The 25,089-nt window shown below is 49.7% G+C and overlaps 6 protein-coding genes and 5 non-coding genes across 11 annotated transcripts; 4 read left to right on the forward strand and 7 right to left on the reverse strand.

Annotated features, from left to right (window-relative positions):
* Positions 1 to 2,334: 2,334 nt before the first annotated feature.
* Positions 2,335 to 3,669, forward strand: CTHT_0049300 (uncharacterized protein; the record flags this gene model as incomplete). Its single annotated transcript, XM_006695228.1, has 1 exon — positions 2,335 to 3,669. The coding sequence occupies one exon, from the start codon at positions 2,335 to 2,337 to the stop codon at positions 3,667 to 3,669; it is 1,335 nt and encodes a 444-aa protein (XP_006695291.1).
* A 583-nt stretch (positions 3,670 to 4,252) lies between these two features.
* On the forward strand, positions 4,253 to 5,245 carry CTHT_0049310 (uncharacterized protein; the record flags this gene model as incomplete). The annotated part of the gene is made up of 1 exon (XM_006695229.1): positions 4,253 to 5,245. One exon carries the CDS (start codon positions 4,253 to 4,255, stop codon positions 5,243 to 5,245), a length of 993 nt encoding a protein of 330 aa, XP_006695292.1.
* A 142-nt stretch (positions 5,246 to 5,387) lies between these two features.
* On the reverse strand, positions 5,388 to 5,459 carry CTHT_0049320. Its single transcript has one exon. It is a non-coding gene; the product is annotated as a tRNA-Cys (tRNA).
* Positions 5,460 to 6,110: 651 nt separating this feature from the next.
* CTHT_0049330 lies at positions 6,111 to 6,197 on the forward strand. The gene is given in 2 exon segments: positions 6,111 to 6,146; positions 6,162 to 6,197. It is a non-coding gene; the product is annotated as a tRNA-Thr (tRNA).
* A 918-nt stretch (positions 6,198 to 7,115) lies between these two features.
* On the forward strand, positions 7,116 to 7,931 carry CTHT_0049340 (acetyltransferase-like protein; the record flags this gene model as incomplete). The annotated part of the gene is made up of 3 exons (XM_006695230.1): positions 7,116 to 7,300; positions 7,366 to 7,476; positions 7,547 to 7,931. The coding sequence occupies 3 exons, from the start codon at positions 7,116 to 7,118 to the stop codon at positions 7,929 to 7,931; spliced, it is 681 nt and encodes a 226-aa protein (XP_006695293.1).
* Positions 7,932 to 8,335: 404 nt separating this feature from the next.
* Positions 8,336 to 8,451, reverse strand: CTHT_0049350. Its single transcript has 2 exons — positions 8,414 to 8,451; positions 8,336 to 8,373 (listed from the first exon to the last, which is right to left on the reverse strand). It is a non-coding gene; the product is annotated as a tRNA-Arg (tRNA).
* Positions 8,452 to 14,039: 5,588 nt separating this feature from the next.
* CTHT_0049360 (uncharacterized protein) lies at positions 14,040 to 15,434 on the reverse strand (the record flags this gene model as incomplete). Its single annotated transcript, XM_006695231.1, has 1 exon — positions 14,040 to 15,434. The coding sequence occupies one exon, from the start codon at positions 15,432 to 15,434 to the stop codon at positions 14,040 to 14,042; it is 1,395 nt and encodes a 464-aa protein (XP_006695294.1).
* Positions 15,435 to 17,702: 2,268 nt separating this feature from the next.
* On the reverse strand, positions 17,703 to 18,862 carry CTHT_0049370 (alcohol dehydrogenase-like protein; the record flags this gene model as incomplete). Its single annotated transcript, XM_006695232.1, has 3 exons — positions 17,703 to 17,747; positions 17,809 to 18,249; positions 18,308 to 18,862. 3 exons carry the CDS (start codon positions 18,860 to 18,862, stop codon positions 17,703 to 17,705), a joined length of 1,041 nt encoding a protein of 346 aa, XP_006695295.1.
* A 1,143-nt stretch (positions 18,863 to 20,005) lies between these two features.
* CTHT_0049380 lies at positions 20,006 to 20,092 on the reverse strand. Its single transcript is given in 2 exon segments — positions 20,006 to 20,043; positions 20,054 to 20,092. It is a non-coding gene; the product is annotated as a tRNA-Lys (tRNA).
* Positions 20,093 to 20,202: 110 nt separating this feature from the next.
* Positions 20,203 to 22,896, reverse strand: CTHT_0049390 (hydrolase-like protein; the record flags this gene model as incomplete). The annotated part of the gene is made up of 1 exon (XM_006695233.1): positions 20,203 to 22,896. One exon carries the CDS (start codon positions 22,894 to 22,896, stop codon positions 20,203 to 20,205), a length of 2,694 nt encoding a protein of 897 aa, XP_006695296.1.
* A 1,899-nt stretch (positions 22,897 to 24,795) lies between these two features.
* On the reverse strand, positions 24,796 to 24,909 carry CTHT_0049400. Its single transcript has 2 exons — positions 24,870 to 24,909; positions 24,796 to 24,841 (listed from the first exon to the last, which is right to left on the reverse strand). It is a non-coding gene; the product is annotated as a tRNA-Leu (tRNA).
* Positions 24,910 to 25,089: the final 180 nt, after the last annotated feature.

A 25,089-nucleotide genomic window follows, 5' to 3' on the forward strand; every position in this document is an offset into this window, starting at 1 on the left:
TCTGTTGATGCCTAAATATCGAAGGTCAGGAAAATACACCCATTCCTCCTGGGTGGATCCTTGAGCAGCTCTTGGATGAACTGTTGAGTCTGTCACAACAACTCTTTGGAGTGGGGACTGGTATTCTCACTCCTAATCCTTTGTTTGTCGATGGATGCTGATATAGTTTGACAGTTCAGCTGGAAGCATCAACTGCCTGTGAATATCCGTGTTGAACGATCCAAGGGAATCATCCTTGCTTTCATAGATTCCCCTCGAGAGTGACCGGGGGACCTGAAGCACTTCAAAAAAATAAAAATAAAACACAAATACCCACAGTAGTAAGCCTCCCAATACGTAACCATACTCATACTTGTTTCTCTCTGATGCAGCTCTCAACGGCCCGAGTAGAGCCTACGTGACTACAACAATCACCTTTGCTTCAATTGGCTGCCGCATGTCCTTGTTAGTGTGGGACCTTGAACTAGCCAAGAATGTTCGACTGTTCGATGAGTACTATACACTATGTGCTTTTTCACTTCTGTTTGGAAATTCCCTTTCTTATAGGGCTAGATTTCATTCTATCATCTTCTACATTAATCAGGTTTTGATGTTTCTATTGGTGTTTTTCTTAGCCAATTGTGAGTACCACACTAATAGACGGAGCGCAATGTGCATATTGCACTGCAAGTTGAAACGAGCGGCTTCTAGGATGACTGAGATCTTGATCTGTTAGTTGATCATTAGGCACCGAGCTTCATGACTTTCCTCTCTTTTCGTTCCACTCTTTAGTAAGCAGAGGAGCATACTGGTAAAACACCTTTCGTTCAACTGGTCACGTGGTTGATCAATTTTTAGCATTGGGGCTCCACGATGTTGGCGATCCGAGGTCGAAACCCGACTGAATCCCGTCGCATACCTGGGATTGGAAGGAGTCACATAATCCCGAGATGAGAGACAAAGACCTCGATTTACCCAAGAACGGATTTGAGAAATCCGAGGCATTTGCCATCATGTTCTTGAGGATGGCCGTCAGTATGCTTGGGTCAATACCTACTGCGTTGACAAGTCTAGCAGCGCAGAGTTGTTCGAGTCCATTAACTCTATGTCTAATTGATATTAGAAACCCAAAGTTTGTCTGGCGTACCTAGAAGATGCTGAACCAGAAGAAGGGCTGCCGACCCTCGCTCGACTTCGACACCGTCGTTGGTATTTTCCTCCAGAAAGTAAGGGACGGTTATGCAAGGAATGCTCCATACAGGCTTTTCGAAATGTTTGTCATATCAATCCAAGACTCAAGCATGCTGTATACCACTTCTGAGAGAATAAGGGATCATTATTCAAGGTACACTTCGAACGAGGTTTCCCCCACGTCTGTCACACCCATCCAGAACTTAAAAAGTTGGGGTATATGGATTTGCTCCCTATTCGCATTGTAACCGATCGATGGGGTGTTCATCTTGTCGGATTAAGAGCATTCGCTTTCAACGTTTGCCAGCAAAAAGTTCAAAATGAGGCATCGGTCTAATTGAGCTTATTTTGCAAAACAAAACAACAACGGAGAGTCCTGAGACGAAGTCAAAAACTCTCTGCTTCCTCTCTGTGGGAGCATGAGTGATAGAGAAGATCCTCGGTTAGTCCTTGGGAGCAATTTGCGCATGGACGGCGTCATACCGGACGCTAAACCGTGGGTCACTGATGTATTACATGGCGTTTCGCCTGAATTTGACCTTCTCAACAATCCATTTGTACTGGCAGCGATTTCGAAGAGCATATTGTAACAAAGTCATGTGAAGAGTCTATCTTCTGATTCCAAATACTATTGTGTTAAACTGGCTAACGGCATCCATGTGAAAGTGGGAATTGGGTCCTCTAAATCACAAAACACATCAGCTATTCTTGGCACCATCGGATTCGAAGTTAGAGACTGTGGCACCATATCAGAATCAGGACCGCCTTTTCATGGGAGAATCCGCTATAAGCGATATCGCCAACTCTTCTGCCCAGGGCTGGTGCAAGATGAATTGCTAACTTGAAAACCAGAGATAGGGAGAGATTGAAGGGAAATCTTGGACGATCAATCATTGGTGGAGTTTTGACGAGACCAAAGACCAACTAACCGTCTACTGGAGCGTTCCAGCGGCAGTGAAGTAACCGTCAAGCTCGACCAAGAGACCAAGCGGGGTTCCTTATCAGTATCAACGTAGATCGGCTGCCCCCGCGGTGAAGTCTCACAGCACATGCTTCGATAGCATTGCAGTTGGTGTCGGTAAAGCGATTTCCCGCAAGAGCAATTATACGTTGGGGTTGTCAGAAACGCGCGACGTCCCCATCTTGCATTACGCGCGACATACAATGGACTCTCGCACCTCTCATGCAGCAGCCAGCAAGGCCCTCCTTGCAGCAGAAGCGCGCTATATCACCAACAACCCCCTCTCCAAACAGATTTACGATCAGGCCACGTCCTCTCTTCCAGGAGGCAACACGCGCACAGTCCTGCACACCTTCCCATTCCCGCTGGCCATCACTCACGGCAAAGGCGCCCACGTCTGGGACGCCGACGGCCACGAATACCTCGACCTGGTCGGCGAGCTGTCCGCCGGCCTATACGGGCACTCGAACCCCACCATCCACAATGCCATCCAGCGGGTCCTCTCCTCGACGGGCTTATCCCTGGGGGGACAGACCCCTTACGAGCAGCGCTTTGCGTCACTGCTGTGTGCACGATTTCATCTCGACAGCGTGCGCATGACTAATTCAGGGACAGAGGCTAATTTGCATGCTTTGGCGGGTGCGAGGCGGTTTACGGGGAGGAGGAAGGTTGTGGTCTTCTCGGGAGGGTATCATGGTGCGGTGCTGAGCTTTCCGGATGGAAAGCCTGCGGAGAATGTGGTCGATAAGGGGGATTTTGTCGTTGTACCGCGGTACAATGATGTTGAGCTTGCGCAGGAGGTAATTAGGAAGGTGGGAAATGAGTTAGCCGCTGTGTTGATCGAGCCGATGCAAGGGGCTGGGGGATGCATAGTTGGGAAGAGGGCATTTTTGCATGCTGTGCAGGAGGTCGCAAGGGAGGTTGGGGCATTGTTTATCCTGGACGAGGTGATGACGTCGCGTCTGGCACCTGGCGGCTTAGGCGCCGAGTTGGGCCTGAAGCCAGATCTGATGACTATGGGAAAGTATTTGGGTGGCGGCTTTGCATTTGGAGCATTCGGTGGACGGGAGGAGGTCATGAGGGTGTTTGACCCGCGAGAGCCTGGGGCACTGGCACACTCTGGGACTTTTAACAACAATACGATGTCCATGTGTGTTGGGGCTACGGGTTTGGAGGAAGTTTTTACGCCTGAAGTGTGCGTGAAGTTTAATGCCAAAGGAGACAGCTTGAAGAAACGGCTGCAGGATATTGCTAGGGGGACAAGGCTGACATTCACAGGCAGGGGCTCGTTGATTGGGCTACACTTTACGGAGGATGGAATGCAAGATATCATTTGTGGCGAGGACCTTAAAGGGAGAGACAGGAAGGATTTGAGAGATCTTTTCTGGTTTGAGATGCTGGAAGCCGGGTATTGGATCACACGTAGAGGATTCATCGCCTTGATATTGGAAACTTCGGATGACGAGCTTGATGCATTTGTTCAAGCAGTAAAAGAGTTCCTGCAAAAGCATAAGAACCTCATGACAGTTGGTGCATAATAACTAACTGCTTATAGAGAGGCGAGAAGAACGCTTGCTGAATCTCGGTGTATAGCATGCATTAGGAACAACATGGAATCTCTAGCAGATATCAACTGACGGTCCTCACATGTACATCAATTAGGAAGTTACAATTCCGCCCCAATAGAGTGACAAAGGCCATGCAATCCTTCCACCATACCAGGTGTACACAAAGCATTGTTCCCTCTGGATCCCCATAACCATCTTCAACGACTTTGTCTGTAACAGATTTGTCTCTTTGTTCTTGAAACCTACGCTAAGACAATGATGTAACAACTTGAACGTTAATACTCCACTTGTAATAGGGACAACTAACTAACCTGACATCGCCGAGAGACATACAAGAAGATCCCATTATGCCGGTTGATTAACAGTCGCGCAGCTGCTCAGGGAACGTAACAGCTAGTTCCCTTGCACCGGTTGTCGTGGAAGTCAGAGTCTGAAGTTTGACATTGACAACAGCACCAGAGCTACTACGACCGTCATACCACTTATCCAAAGCAGCTCACAACCTAACCCCCAACAAGCTACTCAGGGCACTTCCCTACCATACATAAACACTATGAGCCAAACAGCCAATAACCAGACGGACATTGACCGTGCACCTAATCCCTCGAACCAGACGAACAGTCAATCGAATCCGGTAACGTCACAGCAGACGACTCACTTCAACACTAACTCCCAGTCGCAACCGCCGCAAGAGCTGAAAGACCTACGTGACCTACATTTTGCGCTCCATGAAAAGGTACAGGAAGTGAGCAAGAAGTTGGATGATTCCATTCGGGACATCTTCCATTTTCTGGTTGAGATCCTTGGCAGAGCAAACGACACGAACACCATGGTTAAAAACCTTGAATATGCGCTTGATGGATCAAATTCTCTGAATAATTCTGAAACAATTAAGGTACTAAAGGAAACCCATGAATCGGCACGCGCGCTGGTGGTACGTATTCAAGCTGCGCACAACTTCTCTCAGAGTCTTCAGTTCCAGTACGCACAACATTATTATCGCCCAGGCTGGCGCATAGGCATTCGGTGGCTCGACGAGTTCTTCATACCTGCTCTAGACGCCACGAAGGCGGTACGGGCGTGGCTCCAGGAGGGAGTGAAGTCGGCCGAGGAGATGGAGAGTCAGGGCGGCACCCCTACCCTTACTTCCGAGCAAAAAAGGTTTTGCGAGGACTTTGAAAGGCTCTGTATAGAGTACTGGCGGCCTTTCTTCGACCAGGAGGAGAGTCTGCGACAGGCATTATCCAGCTTGAAGACGCACCCTTGCCACCGGCGCCTGTCCGGCATGGAATGCGACTGCCAGCAAATGATTGAATTCAGAGACGCAAAATTCGCCTGGGAGGCCCGCGTCAGGATTCTACAACGCGAGCTCGACGCGATGTGGTGGAAGTTGCAGAGTCTCTGTTTGCCGGCACCTGCTATACCACAAACCCCTGGCCAACCCATGGAGATGAGCCCGCAGCAGCCACAGCCGCAACCGCAACGACAGCCTTCGCCGGCTGACGGAAAGGGTCAGTTCTGGCGGGATCTCAACCCTAGCACGTGAGCGTCTTCTCGCCGTTCTCTTGTTTGGGTCATTTGGGGCTGATATTCCATGATGCTCCCGGCATCACGGTGGTCAATTCGGCCGAAGGATGACTCATCGTAGCAAGAAGCAAGCTTAGCTGCAAAAATGGTCGAAAAAGGAGAGGACGAGACGCGATTTGAACGCGTGACCTACCGGACTGCAGCCGGTTGCTCTACCCCTGAGCTACTCGTCCCAATTCTTGAACGGATGTTGACAGTCCGTGTGGAGACAGTACTTGTCTATCGTCAGGGTTTTTCGGGTGGAGAGAGACAGAGATGATACACGAGTGGTCGCTTATATCTCAGGTGAGCGAGAGTGTGCCGGGTTGTTTTTTTGACTTTCTTTTCTTCTCACAGGATACTTTCTGTTGTCAAGCTATTAATGATGGAATGACAAAATGATTACTGGTAAGTTCAAGTACCTTTATCCGTGACGTGATATAACAGAAAACAATGTAAAGACATTTCTTATGGCTATGCAGATAGCATAAACCAAAAGCTATTGCCGAGGAACACTCGTCTGTGATCTCCAAGTTGTGCCTGCATGCAGATGTCCTGCCCCTGTTGGTTGAATGGCAAAGGCACTTCCAGACAAGTGTCCTCAGAGTGGTAAAATGAGTACAAATTGGGAGCTTTTCGAGTTGATATTCCCAATCTGAACGTTGAATGAGGTCTTGTATAGGTGAGCCGGGTTGCACGAGCATGTCCCATAGTTAGCTGTGTCCGTAAACCATTGGTAGCCAACGGTACAAGGCAAGAGAAAAGTTGTCAGACACCCGAAGCGGAGTAATCAGTCGAGGGGCGTTCGTATGTTTTGTTGTCTCTTTGTATATAATAAGCACTCAGCCCGTATAGCTCAGTGGTAGAGCGCATCACTCGTATTGCCATGTTGCGACATGATGAGGTCCGCGGTTCAATCCCGCGTGGGGGCAGCCGTTCTCTTTGACCTTTTTGACCGTTGTAGTATTTTTTTTCCCCGCAAGTTAGTAGTTTGGCAATAGAGCTCTGTTTTGGTGTAGCTATGGTCAGAGAGTCTCGTGGGAAAATTGGAGGCCTATGTGGTTCACTGCGGACGAAGTGCTCTTAATAACCCCGTGGAGTTTTCGTGTCAGTTCTCGAGCCGAGCCCTCTGTAACCCCACTCGTAAAACTCAGATAATACCAAACTGCGAACGGGAGTTGCCTGCATATTTCCTCTTAGACCAAAATCGAAATCGTCCCCGGCGATGTTAATGGCGTCGTTTGATCTTCCATTCTGAATAGCGAATAGCGGACAGAGGGGCTGGAGTATAGTAAACAGAAAGCGCTGACTTGGCCAACCCCGCAACCCGTCTTCGCCCACCTACACGCTCGCTGCCCCACCTGTCCAGAACTTACGCAGACAAGTTCGATCTGAGATTAAGGACGCCGTATCCTAAGAGGTTAGTACACACCTTAACAAATTGTTGCTCGTAGAATTACATATGTGCGGATATGATGATTACAATGATTGAACCATGGTGACTCTGGAGAGTCCCATCTCAAACGTCCGTACGAGGAACGCAAGAGTATCTATCGCCCTTAGAGAGGATATCCATCCCCCCTTTGTCCCCGCATTCTCAAGACTGGATGAGGGAGGGAGCACGGTACCAGCAGAAGGCTTTTGTGAACCCAACGGAGCGGAACTAGACCGAGCCCGTTAGCGTACCGGGCTTTCGGCTTTCTGGTCCGTAGGCCTTGGTGCGGAGCTGCGTGCCCCGTATAAAGGGTTGCTCCATCCGGATCCGATCTTGTATCACCTTCCCAGGTTATCCACCTTGAACTTTGGCAGCTTCCATATTTATCATCTCGATGTCAAGTATTTGAACCATCATGGATCCCAACAGCATCGACATCGCTGAGAACAGGCGCCGCATGCTTGCAGGCGAGCTCTATTATGCCTGGACCCCCGATCTGACGGCCGATCGTCAGCGCTGCAAGGCCGCTACCAAAGCGTTCAACGAGCGCTGCACCAGTGGGAACGCCTCTAGAAGAGAGCTGGTTGAGCTTTGGAAGGCGTATGGTCACTGTCTTCTTCCTTGACCTCACATTGGTTTTTGAAGTTAACCAGAGCTCTTAACAGCATCCTAAACGACACCACACCCCTTCCTCCGCCAGGAGCAACCCCTGAGGAGGACCAAAAACTGCTTCGCGATTATCCATGGTGTGACGGGGCCATCAAGTTCGACTACGGGTACAACTGCAAGTCTGTGGCCCTCTCAAGTTTGAACTCGACGTACTCGCACATGCTCACCAGTCTTTAGGTTCGGCAGCCAAGTCTACATTAATAGTAATTGCACCTTTCTCGACACATGCACGATCACGATCGGCTCACGCGTGCTGATCGGGCCAAACGTGTCCTTCTTCGCCGCGACGCACCCGACGGATCCGTTCGTGCGCAACGGGTTGCTGGGTCCAGAACTCGGCAAGCCCATCACCATCGGGGATGACTGCTGGATTGGTGGCGGCGCAATTATATGCCCTGGCGTCACGATCGGTCGCGGGGTTACCGTTGGCGCGGGGAGCGTGGTCACCAAGGATGTAGAGGACTTCGTGGTTGTGGCAGGGAACCCCGCACGTGTGATCAAACGTCTGGATGTGGAAGCTCAGTTAAAGAAGGAGAGGGAGGAGAGGGAGAGCAATAGGTGACGCTAATATGTTAGTCAATGCGTCTTCATCCATCCCCGGGTCCAAGAATTAGGGAAAGATGTTGGAAAGCAAGATAGCAGGTTGGTAGAGGGCTGATCAACGGTCCAGAGTTACCTGGGTGTGTTTTACCAGCCGGACCCACATCCCAAAATGGCCGTTGTAACGGAAAATACCGTGTAATGGTCGAAAACTAAGGACAGTACGTACATTACACTCTCGCAGGGCTGGACGTGCAAAACAAGGCCCAAGTTTCGTCAACTCTACAACGCATTAGAGTGAGTGGTATGCGAAGACTGAAAAAATCCTCCAACTTAGACCCACTACATCGAGTGGGAGCCACGCAGAAGTCGCGGGAACCAAAAACAGTGCGTCGACTCTCCGAGACAGAGAGAGACATCAAAAAACGATCCACCCAGGGGTCGAACCTGGAACCTCCTGATTGCACGGTTTAGTCTTGAGGACATCAGTGATTCTCAAGATCAGGCCGTAGTCAGACGCTCTGCCATTGAGCCAGCGGACCATCCTTGACGGAGCTGCTTTACTTGGCTGGTACATGTGACGAGGCTGCCATTCTCAAACCGAGCTGTCAAAAGCGTCTCGATACAAGATGACATGGGAGCACAAATACCTTTGGCTTGACTCCTTCGCTTCGCTAATATCGTCTACCGGAGATATGAAGTTTGGACTCCCTGGTCAGCTAAAGTCATGACATTTCCGACCGATTCTGGCATTTGTGAAAAGTTGTGGCTGAGTGACCCGGTACGTGCCCTGAGCTGCCGTTCTCATATGTTTTTCTTACTCAGCCTTCGGGGTTTTGCTTGAGTCTGAGGCTTTGATGCTTTTCTTTCAGCCCCTCAGCCCTCGAGACACCTTCCTCCTGGGCAACAAATCAATAGGTATTTAAACATCAGTTCCACGATTTTCATCTGCTTTCCTTTTTGTCATATGTAACAATTAACGGACAAAGGATATGGGTCATATGCGTATTGTTGCTCGCAAAATCTTTGGGCGTTGGCGGCGCCGCAGTGACGAGAACCGCCAACAAGCAGACCCAAACACAACAGCAACGGCCCAAAGCATCAACAATTCTGCCCCACAACAATCCCCGATTAGTCGCCTTAATGACGACATCCTGGATGCCATCGTATCTCAGTTCTGTTGTCGTCGCTGTGATCTGCATAGCCGCCGACCCTTGGTGCGGGAATACTGCAAATGTCATGCGGACCCTTACAGTACGCTTCGCGACCTGTGTCTGCTTAACAAACGTATTTATCTGATTACTGTCCCTCATCTCTATGAAGCACCAACACTCGACAAATGGTGGCTCCTAGCTCGCACACTGCTTGCGCGTCCTGATCTTGCGGAACATGTTCGCTGCTTCCGGAAGTGCTACCAACTCAAATCTGCTGCGCTCGGTATCGAGGCTTCCATCGAGTCGGGCACGTTCCCCCGTGAAGTTGGCGAGTACTATCTTAAGAATCGCTTTGGAGATGCAAGCAGTGAAAAGGCGCTGCCTGATTTCACTGACCCTGTTTCCCGATCGGAATGGTTCTACAGTGTTGGATCCGATATCCTGCTCTCCTTATGTCCCAAGGTGAAAGCAGTTGCGGCATTCGTGGCAAACTACGGCGCCATTTTTAGTTGCTGCCGTCCAGGGTCGCTCCCTAATCTCAGCTTTTTAGAAGTCATTTGCTTCAGCAAACTACGTCGAGGACAACCGGCTCTCGATCCCATTTTTATCCGCCTAAGTTCTGTCGCCCCGAGTCTCAATCAACTCCGTATCTCCACATGCGTCTCCGACTTCGACCAACCAGATTGGACAAGGCCAGAACCTCATCTGTTTCCATCGTTACCTTTCACTCAACTTTATACTTTGTCACTCCAATGTGTTACTCCTCTCCAAATTCCCCTGCTTGTTCTCCTCCGTTCGTGCCCCCAACTGAAGGTCTTCTCCTTCTCGTCTCCAGAGGAGTGTGGGATGTTGCCATCTGGTTATGTAGATTTCTCACATCGAACTCTCGGGCAAATGCTTGTCCAATATACACCGTGGCTGGAGGAATTATCACTGCAGCTTGGCAGTGTGACCTATGCAGACAGCAACCCAGAAGAACAATGGATAACTTCGCTTGCTGCCTTGACAAATCTTCAGAAACTAGAGATTGATATTCATTCACTGGTCACAACATCCTCTGGGTTGTCGGATTCCTTACTCCTGGTAAAGCTTTTGCCGAGATCGATCCGAGTTTTGACCATCGATGCGTGCTTCCCGACTCATGTACGAATCAGCCAGATAGAAGATGCTCTACAGGTCTTGGCCTCATCTGCTCCTCATACATTTCAGCAGTTGGAAGAAGTGCATCTTGAAGGCCTGAGAACTGAGGAACTTGGTTATCTGGAGACTGCTTTCAAGAAGTCAGGCATTCGGCTGCATACAATAGGGACATCTCGACAGTAAATTTACATGGCACCATGTGCGATAATATACGGTACATTTGTTGATATACCATGTACAGGATAATTGTTAGCATCTTCCATCAAGAAGTTAGCTATTGACAATGAATGTATGGATGGAAATAAACGTCTTCCAACGGTCGGCCATGTTCGTGAGTTTCTGGAAGAACACGTTCTCGATGCACCAAAAGAGCTCTTAAGCTTGGAGAAAGCTAATCTGAAAAGGTGATCTCCTCGGGTCGCTTAGTAGAGAGACTTAGGGACGGTGACCGGGTGAGGACCAGAAGACTTTCAAAAAACCGAAGTCCGCTTAACGGGGATACGACTATGTTCACAACTGGTCAGTGGATGTGGGTGGGAAATTACCATGCGCTTGAAGAATGATAGAGGGCAGTGACGAGGAGGAGTGTGAGCCGATGTACGATGCAGATGGTAATAAGGCAAGTGATGAAGCTGGAGAAGTTTGATGTGCATGAGTGTCAAAATTTTCGAAGGCTGTCGGGTTATGAAATGTGTTGGGTAGTATGCCACGTACGCCTAATTATGTTTAGTCTACATTCAGGGATTAGGCAGTTAGGGGGCTTATTATGTCACCATAGGCAGCCAAGAATAGTCAACAACGCAAAACGCAGTGACAGAAAACATCTTGATTCAAACCATTAACCTGGAATGGGCCGGAGTGTCAGAGCATGCTTCAGGAGGCCATGAAAGCCTGGCTCCCATGACCTCCTTACCCGACTGCCGTCTACTTTTTGACATTACGTTAACAGCTGTTGATTGAAAGCATCATTGCGGCTTCAGTCTCGAAGCCAGCCACCCTCTACATCTTTCAAATGCAGCATGCTATTTAGATTCTGTCATAGAGTGTGCATATATTCTGTCGGATATCGGGGTTAACCAGACCCAGAAGACAAACGGCGGGCAACCACAAGCTCAGTTGACCATCTGGTTAACCGCACGAACCTGATCCATGGATAGGGTATTTGACGCATTAGGAACTCAAACCGCTACATGTCTGCAAAATTGGGACCAAGCGCTGAGCAGAAAACGTAATACATATCATTGGGGGAGAGCAATAGTCAAGCTCGGTGGTGAGAGCTCCATCCATGACCTCTGCATAAGACTGGGGGAGATGCATAGCTCGAGCGAGAACAGCCCCAGCCCTGCCGTATTGATCTCGGCCAAATAACTGCCTTCTTTCCAGGTTAGGGTTCGTAGATGTCTTGGCCAATCTTACGAAGGACGGCAGAAAAGGAAAAGATATTGGCTGATTGGTCGACCAAACTTTACCAGGCTCTCCTGCAAACATATGTGTTTGTCCAGGATACTCTTTGCAAAAGAACCAAGGCTGCAGTTCCCATGTAGCTGATGTTGCCCACCGAAGGTAATGGAGGGTAAAAGGAGACCAAAGCAAAAGAATAGCGTCAGTAGTTCTCTCAAACGCTCTATCACTGTGGCGGTGCCGGATTGACGGACCTTAAGAGCGCAATTCCATTGCCTACTTACAAAGCAGAGTTGTTAGCCGGGTGCCTGCCTAAGCTAATGGAAGGTGATGACTGAGCTGATAGAGTATTGGCTTAATCCCGACAGTATCAGAAAGTGCCAGTATGTTTCCATGATGTTCGAGAGGGCTGTCGGAGAGGAGCCAGAACTTCCATTTAAGCAGGCTAAAATAACTGAACAAATGCCTATTCTTCAAGACAACTTGAAGCATCGTGGTAAGCAAGCTTTGGCTGGCATAAGTATCATGCTATCAACTTAAATTACACCAAGGTGTCTCTTCGGCAAGAGCCATGGGAATTCTTTTCTCTCATCTTGCAGTAACGAGATCAGGAGCAAGTGCACTGGCAGTGCAATGGTCTGCAGAACAATCGTGCTCGTTGTTGTTATGACTACAACGGGCATGTCATAGGACGGATTTCCCGTTCTCCTGTTTGCCCAACTACTTCGATAGACAAAGCCACGACAGACCTACGGCTTCTAGTCATCCGGCTAACTTTTTCTGCGACCGTTCTCAATGCAGTCTATCTTGAGGTTGTCGTCCTTTTCTACAGGAGTATATCAGCTTACCAGGATCTCAGCTAACGGCACCGTTGAAACGATCCACTCGTTCGGCACACCGATCGTTGTCAGTGGTAAACAAACATGTGCGAGCATTTCTTTTTTTCACCCTGTATCTTATCATTGAACGCGAAAATGTTTGAATGCTAGCGGAGTTAGCTGGGATAATAATAGCGCGCTGCCTCTCTCAGAGGGGCGGACCTCTCCCCAGCAACTCCACCAAAGAACTCCCAGTTAGCAAGGTACGGGAAGTAGTGGATTCCGATAACGACATTCAGAGTTTCCTTTGGGATCTCGAGAAGGCATTCTCGACTCTAGTTTAGCTGCAACATAGTGTCATTCCTTGCAATGCCCCTGGATAACGGGAAGGGTGCACCACCGCAACGCTCACCTCGGTCTAATTAAGAATTCAGAGTTTTTGACCCAACTAAAGGATAATTTACGCTATATAAGTTCGAAATTTGAGGAGACAGTCATTGATTAGATCCCACCGATAATCCTGAAGTCGTGGTGATCGGAGGAGAGTGGCCTGGCCAAACCCAAGGTCCTCTCTACGAGTTCCGCATGTATGAGTGCAAACATACATTGAACAACGGCCGATTCTGCTCCTTCCAAGTCAGAATCCGGAGAATGTCCGCCACGATCGGTGGTTAGAATCTTGATTTTATTCGTGCCGATGACCCGTTGGGTGCTTACTAGAATTTGCACGTGCTCTTTCCTCACTGTGGCCCTCCGCTGTAGTGTATTCCTGACTCACTGCAGATACGATTGGATGAAAATATATCGAGAGGATATTACTGGTAATATGAGAATTACCTTCGACAACGGACTTACTGTGCAGCTAAGCTCAGAGGATTTGCTCAGGCCACTGAAGGAACTTAATGAAGCAGGAGGATATGTTGAATGCAACACACTTTCCGAGGTACAATTGTCCCATCTTCCTGTACCCGAAAGTTCGCCAATTTTGGGCTAATGGCTTATTCTTCAAGATAAGTATATGTCAATTTTTCCCTATTCACATAAGGCAAGCTAACCAGATTCTTTCTTTAACGTAATGCCGGACATGTGATCATGTACATCGATTTTGAGAACGTCTTTTATTTGGCCCTCCGAAACCCCAATGTCACTGAGCAACTGCCAAGGCCCAAAGAGCCATGTAAGGAGCCCGATGAGTAAAATCGTATTTGGACCGACAAGAAATCATACTCATTGTCCTGAGTGTCGCTATCTTTCTTTTGGTCATCGGCGTTAGATATTTCGCGGTAAGGTTCTGGAAGCGCCATCATAAGAAGGCGATCGTACCGCCACCTGGATTAGACCGGATTGTACCAATGGGTTTCGCTCGTGTGATGTCAGTCGTCCACATCCCGACTGCGCGTCCCGCGAGAGACTGAAAAGGTAGAGTCAGGTGTGTGCTGAGGATTTATTTACCGCTTAAAAACTCGGTTAAGACTTATTGTTTGGGGAGTCTAAGGTTCGGAATGGATAATTGTATTGCTTCTAAGAGCGGGGGAGGAGGAGGGCCTGATATATGGTTGCAGACTCCTGTTTCGGACAGAGTAGTGACAACAAGATATTGAGTCTGAGATGTGAATGTCACCCTCGCTTTCTGGTTTTGGGCGGCCATGGTAATGGCCATCTTAACCACGGGTTTGAAGTCGGTGCCTTCAACGCCTCAGCTTTTGCTGACTTGTCCATTTTCGCTGCAACATCAGCTTGGAGCAACATCCAACGTTGCTCCATTTCATCATCACTAATTGGATACTTTCCTCCATATATTTCCGTGTCTGGGTCGTGAACTCCTGCGTAGCTGCCGTCTAACAAGCCGAGTGCGCGGCAGAGAGCTTCAACTTTGCCTGATAGCCAATCTCCATGCTTCAGACCGTGCTTCCAGTGACCTGGCAACGCCGAGTATCCAAGATATGCTCCTAACAGGGCTCCAGCAAAGCAAGCATTTGTGTCGGCGTCTCCTCCATGCATTACCAGGTCTGTTATCAGCTCCTCAAAGACCTTGCCCTTCTGAGGGAACCCCTCATTTCCATTCCCTAGCCGCTCCATCGCCATCCTCAGCAGCACAACCCCCGAACCAAGTGTCTTATATACGTACCCAATGGCACCGTGCTCATCAAGTTTCAGCTCATCCAGTCCAACCTTCCTCCCAACATAACTTTGCAAATGCTCCCAATCATCTTCTTTCCAGTCTTGATCGCCGCCCTGTTTTCCCTCCTTGACGTACCACTCAACCCCCCTCTCCACAACCCCTTCAACCCCATGCCAATCCCTCACCTCCCCGTTAACCAAGCCCCTTACCAACCCCGTCCCAATCACACATGCAACCACACACCTCGGGTCAACATGTGTCACACGCGAGATCTCCGCTGCTAGCGCAAACGCCTCCCTTTCCTCCCGAAACAGACATATCACCCCTAAAGGATGTGTCCGCATCAGACTCCCATTTGGTGCGACCACCCGCCCCGTCCGCTCCCAATACTCGCGCGCAACAGCCTCAGGGGAGGTGTCGAACCCCGCTGAGGCAACAATACTCCCTACTGTGCGGCCCAGACCAAGCGGGAGGGTATCCAGCGGCGGTAGGCCCTGACGGACCCAGACCCTTAACCTTTTCGCGAGGTCTGCTTGCGTCGGAAGCGGCTGCTTATCTGGGGGGAGGTCTGTGCTCGCGGTAAGAAGGAAAGACAGCAGCAACAGCAGGGCGTGATCCGTGTCGTCGGTCCAGTGACCTGGCTCTTTGGGCGCGCGATGCATGTCCAGTTTGAAAAGGGTCGGCCCCTCATTCTTGGGCCCACACAGGGTGAAGCGCCGGGTGGGGTAGGCTGTTGCGGCGTCGGCAGCGGAGAGGAACTCGGTGTAGAGGCCGATCGTATCACCGAGGGCGGAGCCGATGAGGACGCCGGCGACGCGGTCCGCAAGTGCTTGGCGGAGGAGGTAGCTCGTTGCTTCGGTCGGGAGGGAGGAGAGATCAGCTGGGGGCATGATGCAGTGTGACGGTAGGGCGCTTTGAAAATAGATCTTTATGAGAGTTAGGCGATATCTTGAACGGGTAAAAGTACCATGTTATTGTTGGAGACGACTGAGGTTGTGGCTGAAGGGCGTCGCCAACTTGGCTGGAGGTTTCAAGCGCGTGTGTTCCAGCTGCTCGCCCCAGGGCTGATTCTTACCAGAAGGACTTCGGTCCCTTACAATCTAGTGTTATGACATGGAAAGTTTCCCTGCCACAATGGACATCCAAATCAGGGTGGTAATGTACTTTGGAATGTTTTATCGTAACGCGCTGTGTAAATTACAACTCACCAATCCAATTTGTCAGGGACACGCCGCCTGGGAGCCAGCTTTCCCCGAAATATTCGATATTGTCCCGCGGAAATCCTCAGTTTTTCCAGTCGAAGACGTCGTCAACACGATGGAAGGGTAAGATTGCATCTATTATACATTATTACAACATGATATGCTTGATATAGTACAAGAGTGCAAAACAGCAAAAACTGTCTATCCTAACTGTTACAGCTTTTTCCTACCAGCGACACAAATCTTGAACGGAAACATAATTATCATCGTAATTCTCATCATCTTTACCAGAGCTGGATTGAGATGCTTCGTTGACTTCTGACTGGACTGGAGTCTTCTCTGTCAGGGATATCTGAAACTGCTCCAAACTTTGCGAAACATTAAGCTTAAATAAAAACATAATTGCGCATTGTGGCTGGAGGTTTTTGGTTCGTTCCGGCCCGTAGCTCTTGAGTGATCAGAACTTCGGCACATCACTGGATGGTTGACGCTGCATCTGAAGATTGAACTTCTGCCCGAGATACCAGCTGGTGATGGCTCGAGCAGCTACCGCTGCCGGTGCCGCGGCAACTAGTGTCATTGATTGACAGGATGGTGACTATCCGCGTCGTCACATACTCAGGAGATATGTAGCACAGGGAGCGACCCTATGTTGACAGTTTCAAGAGGGAGATAATCTACAAAGCCGAGAATAATCTTATGCTGACACACGATCCAGTCGCAGTTTTGTGCTGAAGTAGGGACAAATTTCCGCTAAGGTGCCAGTTTACCAGGAAAAATGTACGACTTGTAACCTAAACATCGAGTAACTGGCCACCTGCTTTTCGGGTAGACCTACCAGTCAGGGAGCTTTTCTCATAGCAGCTGTTCTCTCAACGAGTCAGGGGTTTTGAAGCTAGACAGAACATATCTGGCTCAATCAGATAAGTATCGCACTTTGTTTCTGGTTGTGGATGTGTTATTGTGGGAAGGCGCTATCAATCTGGGTGTGGTGCTGGACACATAGTCTACACGTAGGGTGAGTTCTGACCAGATATCGAGGTTGTTGCGCACCACAGACTCATCGGGGTGTGTCCAGATCTCCTGTAAATCTTGTGAAAGGTCCTCATGCAATCAGCAAAACAACGAGACATCCCATAGGTGCTTGATGATGTTTACGAGGTGATTAACATACGACGGGGCCTGTACTGCTGTTATGCAGCTTCTCGGTGATGAGATTGAACATCTTTGACGCTCAAATATCTAAACCGTGTATATATCACGATAATTCGAGAAGTATTTGTAAAAACAACTGGTACAGGCAGGCGAAATGGCTTTGTGTTAGCACGAATGGAGAAGGCTTGTGATGGAATCCTCGGAAACCATGGCGGATTGGGTAAGAACGAGACTGCATGACCCTAGGATGGAGCCCATATTTGGACAAATATGGCTCATAATTATGCACAATTGATACACTTGCTTGGAGAAGATGAGCGTTTGACCGCGTCAGGGTACCGCCGGCAGCTTGCTTAGTCAGCAGCAACTCTAGTTCGAACCACAGAGGATGTGTTGACAAAGAGCATGAAGTTGTGCACATATTATTTCCTTTTAAACCACAAAGTCATATTTTTCACACTGCCTAGCCGCAGGATTGACTCTGCTACACGGCTACTCACGTTGTTTACTTGACATTTAAGCCCCTGATTGGTTGACCGGGTGATGACAGGCGGGTGAACTTGGAACACTCAACAATTTATCGACTGAAGAATCTCAATGACAGGAGGAAAGGATACAAATATAGAAAGTATTCATACAGTATACCTATCAATCATTCTTACAGTTCCATTACGATCCATCTGGCTGAGGTTTGCTGAACGCATATCCGTATCCTCAACATCGCTTGTCATAATTCGTCCAAGAAGGAATCTCAAGGAACTGTTTCATCCTTTTCCACCAATCTATATCTATGAGGGAAGTTTACTCAATCTTGATGCCAATCTTGCCAAAGTGCTTTTGGGCCCACTGTCGCAAAACAAGTAAGCCAATGAACCACCTGCTAACGATAGTAATGCTGCCAACTTACCATGTACTCATACGCCTCCTTGGCCTTCTCCAAGGTAAACACCGTCTTGTCAATAACGGGATGGATATCATGCTTCTCGATCTCCTTGCACATCTCCTCAAGCTGCACCCGCGAGCCAACGTAGACACCGCGGATGACGCAGACGTGTGACAACGCCTCGAGGATGCTGTCCTTAGGATGGGCGCCGCCCAGGAAGCCGATGATGGAGATGACGCCCTCCATTTTGATCGCCTTCAAGCTCTGAGTCATGGTCCCCTCGCCGCCGACCTCAATAATGTGATCGACGCCCTCCTCGCCGGGGGTCAGCTTGCGAGCGGTCTCGCCCCAGTTCGGGTCCTCGCGGTAGTTGATGACGTGGTCGGCACCGAGGTTCTTGAGGACTTCAGCCTTCTCGGCCGTAGAGGTGGTTGCGATGACAGTGGCGCCCGCAGCTTTTGCGAACTGGGGGCATGTTAGCATCTTCTAGGGTATTGTTGTGTGAGTCTCGGGGGCCCATTACCTGCAAAGCGAACAAGCTCACACCACCAGTGCCCTGAACAAGAACCGTCTGCCCCTTCTCCAACCTCTTTAATCCATACAACGCATTCCAACTCGTAAGCGCCGCGCAGGCCAACGACGCAGCCTCGACAAAGTCAAGGTTCTTCGGCATAGCAACTACGCCGTTCTCATTAAACACGCCATACTGGCGCAGGGTACCATCAATGCATCCACCCAGACCCGTATGAGCAGCCTTAACATCAACGGCACCAGACTGATGGCCCTGGTTGAACAGCGTCAAGACCTTGTCGCCCGGCTTCCACTTCGTCACGTTGCGGCCGACCGCGACAACCGTGCCGGCACCGTCGGAGCCTGCAACAATGGGCAAGTTTAGCGGGAAGGGATACTTCCCCTGGGGAATGATCAGGTCGCGGTAGTTGATCGACGCGCCCTGGAGCTTGACGAGGACATCATTGTCGCCGGGTTGGGGGACTGGGGCATCCTGGTAGACGAGGGTCTCGAAGCCCTTGCCAGTGCCCTGGATGAGCCATTGCTTCTGGGTCGTGGGGAGAGCCATTGTGAGAGGGAAGTTGCTAGAGACGTGTAAGTTTTCTGGAATGCTTTGACGAAGACTAAGCTCAGCTGGAAAATCGAGGGCAGAGTGAATGGATGCGGTCTGGATAGCTGTCCTCTCAAATCACACCAGCCTCCGTAGCCTTTTGGGAGTGGGGCGTCATGCCCTGGCGTTCGATACGGTTCTCTCCCGCCCAAGAGCCGCCATGGGGACGGGTCGACCAATTCCAATTCGTGTGTCATTGTAACAAGGCTAACCAACGTCATCACCGCGATGGAGCTTTCCTCCCTGTGGGGCTCTGGGTAACATTAGGTCCACATCTCGACGAAGGGGCTCTCGTATGCAAAAAAAAGTTCACCATACAGTCGAAGTGATCCATAAAGGACTGTAAACGTTTATCTCAAGGGCTCGTAATTCCCTTTTTATATAGTTGTCGAGACTTCATATTGAAGAAGAAAATCAACAAGGACCAAATGTTCAGAAGCTTGAGCTCTCAACATAGAACCGGGGGCGGGGAACAGGTGGTGGTTCGAACTAAGCAGCGGAACAAACAACCGAGACAGGGCCCACACAGCTCAATTGATGCGGTCTTCGGAAGCCCGGAATCAAGACCCCTGTTCATGTGCAGAAGCATGTGTTTCGATGAAAGCTCAACAAGTTGATGCCCCCCAGTTTCGACAGATCAATGAAACAATTCTCTTCCAGCCGTGTTCTTATAAGTGGCAGATTACATTGACTGACTCTAACCAAAGCTTTTGGTGTTCAACCATCAAAAATCCCATCAAGAAGCATGGCTGCCCCTGGCGATGCCAAGATTGTTTACATGCATATGGGCCGAAAACAGGAAGGTGGGGGTCTGGCAGTGATGGTGGTGGGGTCACCACATATCCGGGAATAACGAAAAGTTTTTCTTTTTGGACGAAGTCCTAGATAGTGGTCGCCGAAGAGATGATCATGAAACAGCGCATTCCGTAACACATAATTGGTTCTCAATTGGAAGGGGAAGGTAATTAATCAAAAGATCTCGTCGAGTGGCGGGGGAAAACAATGTGTAAAATAACATGACACTCACAACCAGCAACGTGGGAAAAAGATTAGTGCTAGGATCAAAAATTGCAAAAAGAGGCTATCGTTGATCGGGAATTGAGCCCGATGCGGGGGTCGAACCCGCAACCTTGAGATTTACGGAGAATCCTTAAGAGTCTCACGCTCTACCGATTGAGCTAACCGGGCATAGCCGCTTGTTGTGACAGGTGTTCCCTTGTCCTGCTTGTGGACTCCTGGTCTCTCGCAAAGAGGACCTTCGGTGGTTTTCTTCTGATCTTACATAGCTCATATCTTTTTCACTTTCTCTTCAGCCTAATTGTCTTCTCAGTGTTTTTTCCCACCGCCTTCAGCTGAACTGGCTCCCATTTCCTTCCTTGGACGACCCCCGCCCGAAGCGTCAGTTTCTCCTTCGGCCAAAGAGTGACGTAATTCTCATCCCATGTCAGAGGAAGAACATCACGGCCGTGCTCGTCCACCAAGTCGAATTTGATAAAGAAAGCCGGGACCATGGCATGATTCTCGACAGTCACGAAAACGCCGTCTCCATCGACCACAGCATCAATCGTGATGTCAGCTGGTTCAAGCTTGTTCAACGCCGTGAAGTCCGCGTACTTTGTCACCGGCGTGAAGTACCAGTCTGACTGCTCCCAGTCCAGGACATCAATTTCAGGAGCCAGCCAGTAAATATTCCGACTAAGCGTCTTTCCTTTCTCATCCGTCAAGATGAGTCGCAGGAACACTGTGTCGTTCACCTTGCCCAAAACCTCCCTCAAGGATTCAACCCTCCCACTCCAATTCGGCTTCGTCGTGAAGACGCTTGTCCCCTTAAACATCTCCTTCCCGTCAACGCCCAGCACGCTGACCTCGATTCTTCTCTTCTCCTGCCCAATCGGGACCTCTAACGCGCGGTTCATCGCCCAGACATCCTTCGTCGCATAGCTAAAAGCGACATGTTCTTCCCGACCCGCGACCTTCGCCCCAAAATACGAACCGCCCGGCCGCATATAATAATCCCACAAGCTCCAGTGCAGCCCTGGCCATGCATTATTCAGCATCCAGTAGATCATTCCCGTTGCCGGGCCCTTTGACCCCTGGGCTAGAACCCTGCCATCACCCCAATGGGCACGAAACGCCTCGAACTGTGCCCTCGTCGCCTCATAGTCCATCAGCTGCGCCTTCATCAAGTAGTCATCCAACGAAGTCGGTGCTCCCCAGCGGGCCCACAGCGCAGCATTGTAGATCTCCCTCGTATCGAATGGCGATCCCGCGCGGGACATGTGGAATAGGGACTTGTTTGGCTGTCTCCAGAGGTCGTCCATATCGTCTGCGGTCAAGAACTGTTCTAGGGAGGAGAGTGATCCAGGTGTCCCAACACCAGCGGAAAGCTCCGACGCAAACCCAGCCGCTGTCCCTAGAGTGTCCGGCGTGGTCCAATAATTTGGCGGCACCCAGTCATACGGTCCATCCATCCTCATCCCACTCGGACCAGTTTGCATCGAGAACCCGCGCTTCGAGGCCGCACCTATGACGGGCAGCTGGAAATCTGCCTTGCGCGCAGCTTCTAGGTAGAGCGAAGTCGCCCTCTCATCAGGCCAATAATCACTCCCAATCAGAAAGCCCAACACCGACGGATGCGCCTGCATCATCAACGTCTCATGAAACATGCTCTCATGCGCAATCGCGTAATCCTCATCCGTCCATACTGGCGTCGGCGACACGGCCAAGTCGGGGTTATAGTCCCACGCCTCCCACTTGTCACAGCACTCCCATCCCGCGAGGAGCATCATGCCCAAACGGTCTGCAATGTTATACAACTCGGGGTGCTCATTCTTACCCTCGAGGCGGATGGTGTTCAGGCCGAGATCGAGAGCGTACCGGAGCTCGGTTTCCCATTTGGCTGGGTCGAAGCGCAGGAACATATTTGGGGTGTAGCCGGCGCCGATGACTTGGAAAGGCCGGTTGTTGACAAAGAAGATGGTGTCGTTGTGGGCGTTGAGTTGCCGGGTAACGCTGCGGAGACCGAAAGTGGCTGATGCGTGATCTGAGATATTGCCATCAATGGTTTGGATAGTCAGGTTGGCTATGTACAGTGGTTGATCGCCCCATTGCCGCGGCCACCATATTTGAGGATTCTCGATAAACTCTTCAAAAAAGATGTCCAGACTAGACTTTGGCGGGATGGTGATGAGCTGGCGCCGAGTGTACTTCGTCCCCCCTGATTCGAGTGCGACCTGCGCAACTGCTTCGATGGTAATCGCACGATCTTCAAGGTTGTGCAGTCGTGCTCTCAGAGACACCTTCACGGGAAGGGTAAGGGGTGCTCCGAGATAGGGAACCACTCTTAGGGGGTCCAGCACCACCGGCCCGGTTTGCTTGATCTCAACATCCCTCCAAACACCAGTTCCATTGTCCGTAGGCCACGGATTCCAGTCGACCCAGCCAAGAGCCAGGTCGCGATAGTAGTCCGTCGGGTAGACCTTGATTGCCAACACATTCTCGGTGCGAACGATGTCGGTGATGTCGTATCTCCGTCCCACATATGACCCTGCTTGTTCAGAGGAGTTTGCCACCTTTTTTCCGTTGAGGTATATGTCGGCGCGAGAGGATATTCCGTTCGTTTGAAGAAAGAAGTGCTGGCCTGGTGTCGGCTGTAGGGTGAACTCGCTGCGGTAAATCCATGGCACAAGGAACTTGTTCTCATCAAGCTTTCGGAGGTTATCGGAGAAGAAAAGCTCGGTCTCATTGTAAACTTTTGCTTCTATGAGACACCCGATCAGAGTGCACTTTGAGACTGGAGCATGGTACCATGATTCCGTGTCAAGTCTGTCCCTCGACAGTTTGCCAAGGTCATTCCCAACCACGGCTGTTGATTGAAGATCCCATGTTGGAATGACCGCCACTTGACCAGCCTTAGAGACCAATGTAGCGTCTACATGGAGGAAGAGTTGGCTGAGAAGGAGAAGCAGTGCCGTCGAGCGCGCCGTCTTCATTGGGCTGTACAAGTGTGCCACGACCGTCGCGGCTCCCGGTTGTCGGGTATTTGGTGACATAGATACTTAAAAGCGCAGATATATCTCCCCAGTAGAATTAAGCAGTAACGAATGAGATTCCTTCTTCATTCCGTATGCATGTTGCCGTCCTTTGAGGAGCAACCCGTGATGGTGGACGTTCAGTATGATGGAATTTGCACGGCATTTATTTACGCCATGCGGTGTACCACCTGCGGGCCGTTGCAATAAGATAGATCTTGCTTCTTGGAAAGGCGGGCTAACAACCGTGACTCATTCCATGACGTGCTTTATTCCAATTTTGACCTTAAGGGCACTTCCCAGTTGGGCAAGTATCGACAATAGCCGCGCCTACTCGCAGTAAGCCCGAAAGGCGGTGGTTACACCGCCCGGTTAAACAAACCAATTGTACACACGAACCTGAAAATTTAATTGTCAGTTCGTTGACGTGCAGCACTTCGGCCAAGATGTTAGAAAACCGATTGGTTAGAAATGCGAATCGTTGCCATTGGCCATACCGAAAGTCCATTGAAGTGATGCTGCCTGCAATCCCAACGGCTCTTTGCCTTGACCACGATTGTCTCACGACAGTCTTTTTTTTGCATCGTTGCGATCTCCGTTTGGCTTTTCTACTCAGATAGTCCTGCCATACCTGAAAAAAAACAAAAATGACAAAGTCATGGAATGACTCCATGAAACGTGATCAATGTCTTAAACAGGAGGTAGGACCACTTAGGATCTATATATCCTTGGAATTTTGGCCTGTAATGTGAACTTAAGAAATATCAGGTGCTCTTGATTTTCAGAGCTGAAAATGAGGTTAGACGGAGTAGAAACAGCTAGATGAGCTCTCGGGTAATCCAGATGCGTGTCACACGTTGCTCTCGAGTTGCAGAGAACCCTACCCAGTTTTGTTGGCGTGATGAAAGTCACGATGCTGAACTTTGCTCTTCAAACAGCCGCATTGGGGTTTGCATGCAAAACCCTAGCTGATACCCTACGTAACAGATCAGGAAAGGAAACCATAAGCACCAGAGGGGGGATCCTGATCATCAAATAGCCTCATCCCAAACGCTTTGTTGCCGCAAGTGTCCTGCACTCCAACTGAGTCATCGTTGAGTGTCAAGAGGTGCAATCGATGTTCAGTTGGGTCTCAAGGGACAAGCTTGCATCTGCTCTTTTGGGGTAAAATACAAGAGCAGTCAAGCATAAGAAATACCCTGGAATACAATGCTTGATGGAAGTCTATCTACCCACCCCTTGTGTCAGCATCAGTTAGGCACCTTATAGATGCACAGATAGTCGCTAGAACTCTATACATGTGACCCAATTTCACATTAAGCCTTAATAGGTATTCTCCCGAAAGGGTAGTTATACGAATACATGCCTACCTATTCGACTATTGAAAACTCACTCTCCTAAACAGAGGTCGGCATCAGGCCTTGTACGTACGTAATCCATTACACATTGCAGAAACATCTTCCGTGGGCATTGCTGTTGAGCGTGACCAAGAGCACACATCCAGTGCTGCCCAGCTCCTGCCGCTTGTTAACATAGCCAATGTTTTCACTTCAGAAAAGTCCTTTATGTACAAAATGAGCATAGAAAAGGATCTGTCAATGATTGCGCGGTCTCTGAAAGACGAATAAGAGTCACCCGGTGCTAGAGCGCTCGGGTGTTTGGTGGGTTGTAGACGGTGGAGACAAGACGCAGGCTGGTCTGACACACCAAATTTGTTCTTTCTGAAACGAAATTTTCTCCCGACTCTGATCTAAACTGACAAAATTCGCAGTTTAAAATAGGTAAAGAAACATCATTGAACGAAATGATGTGCTGAATCTGAGGGGAAAAAAAATAATCCTCATCTGAGGGATGACAGCATGACAAGGGTGAGATTCGAACTCACGCCCCTTTCGAGACCACGGAATCCTGAGAAGGATGGAGATTAAGGGATAAACCTTAACGTGGCGCCTTGGACCGCTCGGCCACCTTGCCCTATGCTGCAAAGCAACTAAGTGAGAGAGCTATTGTAGACAGCTCAGTCATTGACACCTTGAGGCATTGCCCTCAACACCACGCCATGTCCTGGTGACTAAAGTGACGAAATCGCAAGGTCATGTGAACAAGAGTTGCACAAATACCATCTTGTTCACAACAGACCAGATTGGAAGAATT

The sequence above is a fragment of the Thermochaetoides thermophila genome (assembly GCF_000221225.1).
Source record: "Thermochaetoides thermophila DSM 1495 unplaced genomic scaffold scf7180000011819, whole genome shotgun sequence".
Lineage (NCBI taxonomy): Eukaryota > Fungi > Ascomycota > Sordariomycetes > Sordariales > Chaetomiaceae > Thermochaetoides > Thermochaetoides thermophila.